Source organism: Mobula hypostoma, chromosome 5, assembly GCF_963921235.1.
Source record: "Mobula hypostoma chromosome 5, sMobHyp1.1, whole genome shotgun sequence".
Classification (NCBI taxonomy): domain Eukaryota; kingdom Metazoa; phylum Chordata; class Chondrichthyes; order Myliobatiformes; family Myliobatidae; genus Mobula; species Mobula hypostoma.
This window is the reverse complement of record NC_086101.1, coordinates 23,351,985-23,366,046: the sequence shown is the minus strand read 5'-3', so window position 1 is coordinate 23,366,046 and position 14,062 is coordinate 23,351,985. Positions and strand designations below refer to the sequence as shown.

The 14,062-nt window shown below is 43.9% G+C and overlaps 1 protein-coding gene across 3 annotated transcripts in view; it reads left to right on the top strand.

Moving 5' to 3' along the window:
• Positions 1-14,062, top strand: part of LOC134346684 (uncharacterized) — a 90,699-nt gene that overhangs the window by 56,085 nt on the left and 20,552 nt on the right. For all 3 annotated transcript variants that reach the window (XR_010017987.1, XM_063048192.1, XM_063048191.1), the window contains 3 exons: positions 6,439-6,552; positions 10,821-10,913; positions 13,942-14,049. Coding sequence is in view for 2 of the 3 variants with exons in the window: in XM_063048192.1 (XP_062904262.1) it covers positions 6,439-6,552; positions 10,821-10,913; positions 13,942-14,049 (315 nt within the window). In the remaining variant the exon portion in view is untranslated. The remainder of the gene's footprint in view (positions 1-6,438; positions 6,553-10,820; positions 10,914-13,941; positions 14,050-14,062) is intronic.

Here is a 14,062-nt window from a genome sequence, read left to right as displayed (position 1 = left end):
CAAATTATGGAAAGTCAGATTGTGTTTCTGAACATTAACTCAGGGCATGTCTTTCCTTTCTGGACTCGGTATTGAATTCACTATCTTTAGGTAGCTTGCTTTCTCTGTTTATCTTTGTCAGAACTAGACATTTCTGCCAGTCGTCCATCTGACATTGCCTCATGTTTTTTCTCTCTCTGTTGACAAGGCATGTCCTACAGCCCTGTCATTTGTGATGTGTGACACTGACAAAGAAGCTTTATCTGCTTCTAATTGCAACAATAACTCAGCCTATCAAAGATATTCCCTTTGATCCACCCATCCCTTCCCCACATTCTCTGTTATACAGTCATAGAAACACAGAGAAGTACAGCACAGAAACAGGCCTTTTGGTCAATCTAGTCCATGCTGAGCCATTTAAACTGCCTACTTCCATCGATCTGCACCGAGTCCATAGACCTCAATACCCCTACCATCCATGTACCTCTCCAAACTTCTCTTAAAGGCTGAAATCAAGCTTGCATACATCACTTGCGCTGGCAGCTTGTTCCACACTCTTGCGACTCTTTGAGTGCAGGAGTTTCCCCTCGTGTTCCCCTTACACCTTTCACCATTAACACAAGAGCTCTAGTTGAGATTCCATCTAACCTCAGTGAAAAAGCCTGTCTGCATTTACTTGAATCATACCCTCCAAATCTCCTCTCCGTTCCAAGGAGTAAAGTCCAAACCTTGTCAATCTTTCCATAAACTCAGGTCTTGTCTCAGTAGCATGCTTATAAAATTTTTCTGTACTCTTTCAAATTTATTTACAACTGTAGGTAGGTGACTAAAACTACACACAGTACTCAAAATTATGCCTCATCAACGTTTTATACAACTTCAATATAACATCCCATCTCCTGCACTGAATAATATGATTTATGAAGGACAATGTGCCAAAAGCTTTCTTTGTGACCCTATCAATCTGTGACTCCACTTTCAATAAATTATGGACGTGTATTCCTGGATCCCTTTCACCTACCAAACTCCTCAGTGTCTGACCATTCACTGTGTTGATTCTACCAAAGTGCAATACCTCAGGCTTGTCTGCATTACTACCATTCTCTGGCTTCTCTCTCAAATCCAATTTACCACCTCTTCTTCAATGGTGAGCCACTGAATCTTCTTGGCCATCCTCCCATGTGCGACCTTGTCAAATGCTTTGCTGCTAAAGTCCACGTAGACAGCATCCACTGACTTGTCTTCATCAGTTTTTCTGGTAACTTCCTTGAAAAATTCTTCAAGATTAGTCAAGCCTGATGTATGCCACACAAAGCCATGCTGACTATCCTGAATTGGTCCATGTCTATCCAAATATTTATATATTTGGTCCCTTGCAATACCTTCTAATAACTCACCCACTACTGATGTCAAGCTCACCAGCCTATATTTCCTCCTTTATTTTGAGAGCCTTCGTTAAGCAGTGGAACAACATTGGTTATTCCCCATTCCTCCGACTCCTCACCTGTCAAGGATGAATTAAATTTCTCTGCTCGGGCCCCGGCGATTTCTGTACTTGCCTCCTACAGGGACCAAGGGAACACCTTGTCAGTCCCTGGGGATTTATCCATCTTAATTTGCCCAAAGACAGCAAACACCTCCTCCTCTAACATCTTCATAGAGACCATGAAGTTGATGCCATTTTGCCTTGCTTCTATTCCTCTGTGTCTGTCTCCTGAATAAATACAGATGCAAAAAATACATTTAAGATCTCCCCTATCATTTTTGGCTCAACACATGGATTACCATTCTGATCTTCCAGAGGACCAATTTTGTCCCTTGAAATTCTTTTACTCTGAATATATCTGTAGAGTCCCTAAGGATTTTCCATCAAACCTTGTCTGACAAGGCAACTTTCATGCCTTCTTATAGCCTCCCTGATTTCTTTCTTAACTATTCTCTCCACAAGCACCTCATTTGTTCTTACCTGCCTACACCTGCAATATACCTCTTTCTTTTTCTTAAACAAGGCCTCAATATCTCTTGAAAATCAAGGATCCCCACACCTGCTATCTTTACCTTTTATTCAGACGGGCATATACAAGCTTTGTAATCTCAGAATTTCACTTTGAAGGCCTGCCACTTGCGAAGTTCACCTTTGCCAGGAAACAGCCTGTCCCAATCCACACTTGCTAGATCTTCTCTGATACTATCAAAATTAGCCTTTCTCCAATTTAGAATCTCAACCTGCAGACCAGACCTATCTTTATGCATATTTTTGTTCAAAACTAATGAGATTGTGATCATGAGATGTAAAGTGTTCTCCTACACACACCTCTGTCACCTTTCCTATCTTATTCCCTAACAGCAGATCAAGTATCACAGACTCTTTCATTGGGACTTCTAGTACTGATTAAGAAAGTTTGCTGAACACATTAGACAAACTCTAGCCAGTATGATCCTTTGACACTATGGGAGTCCAAGTCAATATATTGAAAGTTAAAATCAGCTACTATAAACAACCTTGTATTTCTTGCAACTGTCTGTGATCTCTCTACAAATTTGTTCCTCTAAATCCCGCAGACTTTTGGATGAACTGTGATATAGTCCCATTAACACGTTCATCCATTTCTTATACCTCAGCTCCACCATAACACCTCACTAGTTGAGTTCTCCAGTCTGGCCTACCTGAGGAATGCCGTGATATTTTCCTTGACTAGTAATGCCTCCCCTCCTCCTAAAACAACAGAACCCCAGAATATTGAGCTGCCAGTCCTGCCCCTCCTGCAACCAAGTCTCCCTAATAACTACAATACCATATCCCCAGGTGTTGATCCATGCTGTGAGCTCATCTGCCTTTCCTACGATACTTCTTGCATTGAAGTATTCACAGCTCAAGACATTAGTCGCACCATGCTCAACCTTTTGTTTTCCGTCTGTCCCCACAACCTCTCCACTATCTGATCTCACACTCTGGTTCCTATCCAGCTGCAGCTCCAGTTTAACACCCCCCCCCCCCAATCCCATGCAGCACTGGCAAACCTTCCCACGAGGATATTAGTCTGCCTTCAGTTCAGGTGCAAACTGTGACTTCTGTACAAATCCTATCTTCAATGTACCAAGAATCTGATGCCCTCCTGTTGTGGTGGAAATGAGACAGATTCTTTGGGTGTCAAGGCAAGGATTCTGGACACACATAGTTTTAACAATAAGGAGTTTATTCACAAGGGGAGCAGAGCTTGGGGACAACACAAGCGGCTACAATATTCGCACAACCACACTTAGAATAGACGAGTGTGGGAAAAGTCAGGTCGGCAGTACAATACACGGGAAAACGATGTGGCGCCAGAGTACAGGTACATATACAAGCAAGGGAAACGTAACTATGATACCTGTCCCCCTTGACTATGGGCAGGCACGGCTCTCTGCTACAGGGACAACAATAAACTCTCCCAAAACCCTATCCAATGCACAACTCACCAACAGCAGGGTGGTCTCTCGGAGATAACAAAAGAGAGCGAGCCAAGCACAGGGAGCACCCTTTATAGGTCAGGGGGCTGGAGGGTCCAGCCCAGGTGATTCACCAGGGGGCCAACGGCTTGGTGCTGGACAGGTTAATCCAATTAAGGTGGCCAATGGTTAAGTGTACATTGATTAGTTGGGAGGGGTGAAATGTTGATTGGCATGTCGTGTGCCTTCCAACCAGCTAGAGGGCAGTGCTGAGCCGTGACAGGTACGGCTCTCCGGATACACCTCCCTCCTACGCCAACTCCTTAGCCACATGTTAAACTGTATAATCCTCCTACTTCTGGCCTCACTCGCATGTGGCATGGGTAGCAATCCTGAGATCACAACCCTGGAAGTTCTGCCCTTCAACTTAGCACCTAACTCGCTGAACTCACTTTGCAGAACCCTTTCACTCTTCCTACCTACATGGACCACAACTTCTGGTTGTTCACACTGCTACTTAAGAATGCTGAGGACTTAGTCCAAGATGTCCTGTATCCTGGCAACCAGGAGGCAACATACCATCCGAGAATTTCGTTCTTATCTGTTCCCTAACTAATGAATTCCTTATCACCACAGCTCACCCCTGCTTCCCCCTTCCCTCCTGAGTTACAGAGGCAGACTCAGTGCCAGAGACCTGACCGCTGTGACTTTCCTCTGCTAGGTCATCCTCTCCCCCCCCCCCCAACAGTATCCAAGTGGTGTACCTGTTGTTGATGGGGACGGCCACAGGGGTACTCTGCACTGGCTCCTTAACCCCTTTCCCTGTCCTTACTGTCACCCAATTTCCTGTGTTCTCCACCTTGGGTGTAACTACTTCTCGATATGTCCTATCTATCGACCCATCAGCCTCCGGAATGATCTTAGTTCTTCCAGTTCCATCTCCAAATCTTTAACAAAGAGTGTTAGAAACTGCAGCTGGAAGCATTTCCCACAGGTGTAGTCATCAGAGAGACACTGGAGGTCTCCCTGCCTTCCCACATCTCGTGAGAGGAGCGTTCCACTATCCTGCCTGGCATCTCTACTGTTTCTAACTGAGAAACCATAAAGAAGGAAAAAAAATAAAATGCGGGGGGGGGGAGAAAACTCTACCTACAGCGTTTTTGCTTTCTTTGACTGAAGCCTCTCCTCACTGAAGCCTTGAAGAGCTAAAGCCCTAAAAAGCAAAATCCACTCTAACTCTGACCACTCCAATGATGGCCACTCCAATAACCACTGTCTTACTCTAATTTATTCCTGTCAATCAATCATGAATGCTGGTTAGGCGCTGCCCAAAGCACCAAACTACCAGGAGTCATTGCCTTTTCTGCACAATGGGCAAATGGGAGTGAACTATGTCTTCTCAGGCTTCCAATCTCTCTGATAGGCCACTGCCCAAATGAATATCTAAATGTCATTCTCCCTATTCTGAGAGTGTCTTGGACCTGCAATATTAACTCTGTTTCACCTTCCACAGATGCTACCCAAACTGCTGTGTGCCTCCAACATTGTTATTTTTTATTGAACACAGAGCTGATAGGTTCTAAGTAGTAAATATCTAAAAACACCAGTGATCCATATCCCCGTGGGAGAGCAGAGTTTCTAATTATTGATTAATATAATGTAATGAACGAATATTGAAATTCGTCAAAACTGGAGGAAAAGCAATTTCCAATGAAGAAATTTGGACTGTACAGTAGGATATCGATAGATTCAATGAGTGGGTGACAACTCGGCACATGGAGTTTAATACAGGAAAGTGTGAGGTGAAGCCCTTGAGTAAGAGGAATCAGACTGTAATGTTAATGGAGAGCAATTGTAAATTAGTGAATTGCAGAGAGATCAAGATAAAGGATTCACAAAAGATCTGGTGCAGCAAGTAATTAGGAACTGGAGTGACAAATTAGCCTTAAGTTGCAATGGGTTTGGAGTTTAGAAATGGGGAAGTATTGATACAGTTGTGCAGAGTGTTGGAAAGTCCATTTGGTACTGTGCACAGTTCTGGTCCCCTCATTTAAGAACAATTGCACTAACACTGCAGGTAATCCAAAAGTGATCCATGAGGGTAATTCCTGGGATGAGAAGCTTTGCCCACCACAAGCAGTTGGGAGATATTTACAGAAAAGGTGGATAAATATTTGAATGATTGGGGAATTCTGAATTGTGTGGAACTGGAACAGAAAAGGAGATGGGGCCTGGGACAGATCAGCTCCAATTGTATTGAATGGTGGGGCAGGTTTAAGGAGCTATGTGGCCGACTCTCCTCTTATTCTCTGATTTTTTTATCTTCTTGCAAAAGAACAATGGATTATGGTCCTTAACGCAAGAGATTCTGCAGATACTGGGAATCCAGAGAAGCACACACAAAGTGCTGGAGGAACTCAGCAGGTCTTGCAGTATCTATGCAAAGGAATAAAGAGTCAGTGTTTCAGCTAACCCTTCAGGGCCAGAAAGAAGGAGGAAAGAGCCAGAATAAGAAGACAGGGAGTTAGAAGCTGAAAGGTGAAGCCATGTGAGAGGAAAAGTAGGTGGATTGGGAAGGGGGTGAAATGAGAAGTTGGGAGGTGATAGGTGGAAAAGGCAAATGGCTGACAAATGAATCCAATCGGACAGGAGAAGAAGGGATGGAGGAGGGGCAGGGGCTTCTGATAGTGAACTCATCAAGGTTTGGCCATCTCAACACCAGAAGGAGCACCCAGTGCAGAATACAGGCAGCAGGTAACAGGGAAATATTGACTGAGGAAGTGAGAGTAAGTCAGTCTATTCTTGGCCGATGTAACGATTCAGTGACTTGTTAACCCAGCACAGCAGGTAGAGTCAGTTGGTGCAGAGCAGAAGTTACAGGTTGACAAGACTGGGCAGAGATTAGCACATCCCTTCCCTGCAGGAGCTAAGGGGAACAAATTGGTTGTGGCAACAATTGGCAGCTCTCGTGCTCATTTTTCTGGGTGTATTGCTGCATGTTTGCTTATCTGAATGTATTTGTAATTTCAGGTTTTTACAGCAAGGACACTGTCACATTTACTGCATCAATCACAATGTTTGTGTTGCTTCTGGTGGTTTTTATTTCATTTGTGATTCTTTGGTGGAAAACAGTTTGGTATGAAGGTAAGTGTAATCGTCTACACTTGTGTTTAAACTTCAGGCATCCCTCCAAGGAAATTGCAGTTAATTTTAAAAGAAAAATCACCCCCACCACTCTGGGTCCCTGAGACATGAGGGATGAAATTACCCTGTATTTTTGCCCAGTTGTGGAGTGGTGTTTCACAGTGACACCACTACTGGAACGATTCCGGAATCACCTCTGACCTGGTGTCAGAGATGGTACTTGAGGGTAAAATGTCTCAACTCAATTGCGTTACACACATGATGTTGTCAAAGGTGCTGTGACTGGTGATGTAGAGGTGAGGAGTGAGGGACCACTCCTCACTGCACACACGGGGCTCCTCCATTGAGAGAGTTAAGAGCACCAAGTTTCTGACAGTGCACGTAACAGGTGATCTTACCTGGTCCCTCAACACCACATCTTTGATCAAGAAAGCACAGCAGCATCTCCATTCCTTGAGAAGATTGAACCACAACCCATCCCCCATGATAATCAATTTTTACAGGACCTCAGGTGTATGACCAGGTGCATCACCGTCTGGTCCGGGAATTGCAAGGCATCTGACCACAAGTCCCTGCAAAGGATTGTGATGATTACTGAGAGGCTCATTGGGCTCTCTCTTTCACCCACTGGAGGTATTTCTCAGGAGTGTTAGGTACGCAAGGCCTTAACATTGTCAGTGATCCCTTCTGTCTGTCTAACAATCTTTTTGATCCCCTACCATCTGGCAGGAAGTACCATAGAATTATAACAAGAACTGTTAGGATGAGAAACAGTTTCTTCGCCCAGTCCATAAGACTCTTGAATTTCCTGCCACCACCCAGTATAGATACAACACTAGTGGTGCTCCATCATGTCTGGAGCACAAGTAGTGTTATACTGTTTACTGTTTCATTTGAATCATATATGAACCCTGCTGTTTGTTAATTTATTTGTGGTAATATTGCATTATGTGTTATGTACCTGAGTTATATGCACTGTGTTGTGCACCTTAAGTTAGTTGAATGACAATAAATTTGGACTTGAACTTGAACGTTTCCCATTAATCCTGATGAAGGTGAGGTGAGAGAGTGGTGAAGCCCCTCCTCGTGTCATAGATTTTAGCAAAGTTTTGTTAAAGTTCCTCATGGTGTACTCAAGAAACTAAATGTTCATGAGATCCAGGAAAAGATGGTGTTGGACTAAACATTGGCTCCACGGGAGGAAGCAAACAGTGAGGATCAATGGGAGTTTCAGTGTCTGGAGGGACACATGTGGTGAGTTAAGCAGGGCTCAGTAATAGGCCTCTTGCTTTTTAATGTATGTGTAAATGATTTGAACTTGAATTGAGGAACACGATCAGGAAGTTTCCTGTTGATCACCATATTATCAGTTAGGTTGACAGTGAAGAAGAAAGGTCTGGGTTACAGAAAGATATTACTGATCCCCTTGGATACACAAAAGAGGCAAGTGGAATTAAGTCTGGAAATAATTACAGCAGTGCTTTTGGAGAGGGCAAACTAGGCGAAGGAACAAACAGTAAACAGAAGACTAAGGCATGTAGAGGAATTGACAACTCTCAGAGTTCATGTGCACAGATCCCAGAAGGGAGCAAGTCAGGTGGAAAAAGTAAAGAAGCCTCACTGTTTACTCTCATTGGCCAGTGTAGAGTACAAAAGTATGTTTGTGTAGCAGAACTATATGAAGCTTATTAGTTAGGCCACATCTGGAGCAGTGCATTCAGTTCTGGTCACCACTCTACAGAATACATCTGATGGTACCAAACAAGGTGCAGAGGAGAGTTATGACAATGTTACCAGGGCTGGAGAACTCCAGGTATGAGGAGAGGCAGTCCAGACTGAGGTTAGCTTTGAAACAAATGAGACTGAAATGTACAAAAGTGTAACAGCTTTTGACAGATTTGGAGTACTGTGTGTAATAATGGTTTCCATGATACTGGAAGGATGTCATTAAAATGGAGAGGGTGCAATAAAGTTTCTGATGATAATACGGGGTCTGCGGGGTGGCGCGGGTTGGGATAGAAGGAGAGGCTCGATAGGCTAGAATATTTATCCCTGCACTGTAGAGGCTAAAGGATGAGAGCAGTTAGAGATTTATAAATTCACATGGAGCACAGATAAGTGAATTGCCAAAATATTTTCCTCAGGGTAAGACAGCCCAGTACTAGAGGGCATAGGCTTAAAGTGAGAGGAGAAAGATTTAAGAGTGACCTGAGGGACAACTTGTTTTACACGGACATGGCAATGAACTGCCAGAGGTAAGGGGTTGAGGGAGATACTGAAGTTCCAATATTTAGAAGGCATTTGAACAATTACATGGAGAGCAAATGTTTGGAGAGATGTGGACAGAAATGGTTTCGAGGTAAAGTAATCAGGAATGGACAGCTGAGTGAACTGCCTTAGATGGGCTGAATGGCCTCCTTCCATGTGGTAAGGAAAGTGGGGTCTTGCCTTTTGTTTTGTGCACAGAGCTGGTGATAGGAGATGTGAAAGGGTGAGGAACAATACCTGAGGAGAGGGAACTATTCACAATGGCATTAACATTGGAACCAGGAGAGGAGGTTGGAGATGAACAGGATCTAACAGAAGGAGGGTTGAGCATGGAAAAAAAATGGATAGAATCCAGACTCAATGCAATTTCAACACCAGGACATCGAGGGACATTTGGGAGGGTTGGTCCAGTGGGCAAAGGGAAGTAGGGAAACTACAGGGGCAGATGCACAGTCTGAAGCCCAGCCATTCATGGGTTCAGTGCACATTGTTAGAATATTTCAGCATGGTGAATTGTGGAAACAGTGGTGAATTAGGGCTTCTCTTTGCATTTCTGCATAGTCTTTGAATGAACATTTGGTGAAGGAGAGCAGGACCTGATGATACTGAATAGGGTGCAGCGAGATCTGACGATGGACGTTTAAAGACATTTTTTATTAAGGACACACCCACACTTGCATCTCTCAGGTGAGGAAGAGCAGATGGAGGCTCTACCACAGCAGTCACTTAGATGAGGGAGTAACATTGTAATAGGATCAAAAGATTTGCTGATATTGAGGTGTATGTGAGTCAGCATTTTGGTTGCTCTTGAAATATGGATTGTGTGGTTGGAAATTTGAAAATGTAGAGCTAAGACATGTGAGAGAAGATGTTTCATAAGAGGAATTTTCCAGTGCAGTAACATGCCAGTTGACTGCAGTAACTTCACTCAACTTCACTTGACCCATCATTGAAATGATCCCACAACCAATGGACTCTATTTCAAGCACTCGTCATCTTATGTTCTCAATATTTATTGCTTATTTATTATTGTTATTAATTTTTGAATTTGCAGTTTGTTGTCTTCTGTGCACCGGTTGGGTGGGCTTTCATTGATTCTGTTATACTTATTATGCTTTTGATTTATTGAGTATGCCACAAGAAAATGAATCTCAGGGTCGTATACAGGGACATATATGTACTTTGAGAAAAAAATATGAGCTTGAACATGGGTGGGAAGCAAAATAAGGACAGCTTTCTGGAGAGCCAATGAATATAAACAATAATTACTGAACCCATTAGTCTGAATGAACTAAAATATTTGGGTGAAGGAAAAGTGTCCCTTGGATCTTATGGTGGACAATCCCTCAGACATGTATCACTGGTTACCAATGGACTTCCTGGACAACCACTATCCTTATCCATGTTAAATGTCCCAGCATTTGGACAGTTTAGTCTGCGCTCACATTGAGTTCAGTTTTTTCTTTGACCAGAACACTGTTTGAAGCCGCGAGCATCTGGGTGTGGTGATGGTTCAGTCCTCAACAACAGAACAGGCTTCACAGTGGAACTTCAGTGCTGTAGCTGGGGCTGGGTATTGTCACCACAGGCAGGACCACATCAGCTGAAACTTCCACCATCTCTAGAATAATACAAAGCTGATTTGCAGTGGATTGTTACCTCATCTGCTGGATATGTACACAGGGAGACTTCAGTGTATCTGCCAATTCTGCATGTGCAGACACTCAATAAGGGAATATAGAAGTTATTAAATATGTGTTTGTGTTTTTCTGTTGTTTCCTGGATTCTCTGCTTGCTGTCAGTGTGAGAGAGATCCCTGGACTTTCTTCAGTCCGGTGTTCTGATTTCTGCTCCATTTCTGAACCGGTTGGGTTTCCCTGTGTTTAAGAAGTCTGACTGACTCAGGATCCACCTTCATTGTAAATTGATGACTGTGTTTAATAATTTGTGTAGATCTGTCACTATGACTTTCAAACTGATTAATTTTCATTTACCCAAAGGCTTATCTAGATTTATAGGATGGATGTCTGTCTATAATGTTGGTTTTCTCATTGTCATCATCATTGCTACAACTTTCTGGATGACATTTAAAGGTATGTGCTGAAATATTATTCTGTATTTGCATGTAAATGATGAACTCGGTTCTCTGGAGTTTGGTTGGAATGGAGAGAGTATCTCAGTCAGGATGTTGTGAACTGCTTTACCAGGACCACCAGCACCTGAAGTCCTCAGTCCCACAGCTGAAGTCCTTTCCCACAGGGAGATCTGCTGGAGGTTTAGACTTTAATGGCATTTCACTGATGCTCGTGGAACTATTAATTTCTGACCTTCATCCCTCAGGGCTCCCAAACACCCCAACAACAACCATTTATTCTGCCGGTGCTGATTTTCTTTCCCCCTCCTTCCATTCCTTCCCATGACCCTGCTGATCCTCTCTGTTTTAGTTTTGCCATTTGAGTGAGTGTGGTGTAGATTTCTCAGATCTGTATCTGGATCCTGGGGGTTCAGGTCTCAATCTCCGTCCCCACAAAGCCTCCGTAACACTGGCCGTGTGGAGCTGGGTCATTTGTCAGCTGTGAACAGTTTGAGGGACTAAATCACCTGCTCCTGGAATTAAAACCTGAATCTGCTGGGAATTCTCAGCAAGTAGCAGGTGAAGCACGGACAAGAAACAGGTTGCAGGGAAATAGGGGGGTGGTTGGGAATGGGGTTGATGAGATTTGCTCTGAGAACTGACAAAGTGTCAGTGACGTCCCTCTGTATCATGAGGAAATATGAAACCAGCATCACTCATCAGCCTGTCGGTTTCTGTCACACTGCTTTTTGTTCAGCCTTGCTCAGTATACACCACGCTCCACATTCCCTCCAACACTGACTGCACGAGATCATTGGCAGAGATCTGCTCTTGAACAGAGTGTGATGAAAGATTTTTTGCATGGAGGTTGGTGACCAGTGTTGTGCCTCAGGGACCTGTTCTGGGACTCTTACTCTTCGTGATTTTTATAAATGACCTGGATGAGGAAATGGAGGGATGGGTTAGTAAGTTTGCTGATGACACAGTGGATAGTGTGGAGAGCTGCCAGAGATTACAGCAGGGACATTGATAGGATGCAAAACTGGGCTGAGAAGTGGCAGATGGAGATCAACACAGGTAAGTGTGAAGTGGTTCATTTTGATAGGTGAAATATGATGGCAGAATATAGTATTAATGGTAAGACTCTTGGCAGTGTGGAGGATTAGAGGGATCTTGGGGTCCGAGTCCATAGGACACTCAAAGCAGCTGCGTAGGTTGACTCTGTGATAAAGAAGGCATACAGTGTATTGGCCTTCATCAATCGTAGAATTGAATTTTGGAGCCAAGAGGTAATGTTGCAGCTATATAGGACCTGGTCAGACCCCACTTGGAGTACTGTGCTCAGTTCTGGTCACCTCACTATAGGAAGGATGTGGAAACCATAGAAAGAGTGCAGAGGAGATTTACAAGGATGTTGCCTGGACTGGGGAGCTTGCCTTATGGAAACAGGTCGAGTGAACTCGGCCTTTTCTCCTTGGAGTGATGGAGGATGAGAGGTGACCTGATAGAGGTGTAAAAGATGATGAGAATCATTGCTCTTGTGGATAGTCAGAGGCTTTTTCCCAGGGCTGAAATGCTTGCCACAAGAGGACAGAGTTTTAAGGTGCTGTGGAGCAGGTACAGAGGAGATGTCAGAGGTAAGCTTTTTACGCAGAGAGTGGTGAGTGCATGGAATGGGTTGCCGGCAATGGTGGTGGAGGCAGATAAAATAGAGCAGCGATCCCCAACCACAGGGTCGCAGACCGGTACCAGGCTGCAAAGCATGTGCTACCGGGCCGCGTGGAAATGATATGAATTGGCGATAGGAGTCAGCTGCACCTTTCCTCATTCCTTGTCACGCCCACTGTTGAGCTTGAACTCACGCAGGGTCATTACACATGTGAGGTCATTACCCGCGCATCATCCATGTCAGCGCAGGAAGAAGATCAACTCCTCGAGCTTGCAAATGATGGCGGGCTGAAAAGTATGTTTGACGTAACATCTCTGCTGGCATTCCGGATCAAAGTCAAGGCTGAATATCCTGAGATAGCCACGAAAGCACTGAAAATATTTCTTTCATTTCCAACATCATATCTCTGCAAAGTGGGCTTTTCTGCAATGGATGCAATGAAAACTAAATTGCGGAATACACTGGACATAAGGAACCCCGTTCGAGTATCGTGGTCTCCCATCACCCCTCGATGGCACGGTCTTGTTGCAGGGAAACAAGCCCAGGGCTCCCACTGATTCAGCGATATTGGTGTGTTGCAATGATTTTATATGTTCATACAGGGAAAATAGGTGCTGTGTGTTTAATATCCAAATGTTACTTAAAATGTCATGATGCTATTGACTCAAGTGACTTATCACTATATTCATGCGCTGTATTACATAAAACCTAAAATAACACAAACATATAGTAAAAGCAGGAATGATATGATAAATACACAGCCTATATAAAGTAGAAATAATGTATGTATAGTGTAGTTTCACTAAACAGAATCGCCAAAAATGATTTGTAGAAAAAAATCGGCACGTACACACACGTGCACGTCACGCATGCGCACACTGTGCCCGCGCAAGGCTCCATGGTCATGGTAGTCTTTCTCAGGGTAAACACAACGTATTTGACTGCTACTCTTGTCCATTGGCAACCCTACCCCCTACTCCCCCGGTTGGCTGGTCCACAAGAATATTGTCAGTAATAAACCAGCCCGCGGTGCATAAAGGTTGAGGACCCCTGCAATAGGGTCTTTTAAGAGACTTTTGGATAGGTACATGGAGATTAGAAAAATAGAGGGCCATTGGTAAGGCTAGTAATTTCTAAGGGAGGGACATGTTCGGCACAACTTTGTGTGCCGAAGGGCCTGTATTGTGCTGTAGGTTTTTTATGTTTCTATGAAAGGTGCTGTGAAATTGGAGAAGTTCACTGCTGTCCCTCTTCACAGAAAATTAGCTGAGTTTTTCAGTTCATGTGGGCATCAGTCTTCTGTTCAAGAGGCAGCATTCTCTCCTCTTATGACCTTGATTTGGTCACAGATACAGTTATTCAATGCTTTTCGTTGCAGGCCTCAGACCAGAGGATGTAGGAGTTGCCGTTACATCGATGGTGGGACTGGTGTTTTCTACAGCATATGCTATTATATTCATGTGCTGGTCAAGGAAAGGATCTCCAGGTACCTGTTATTG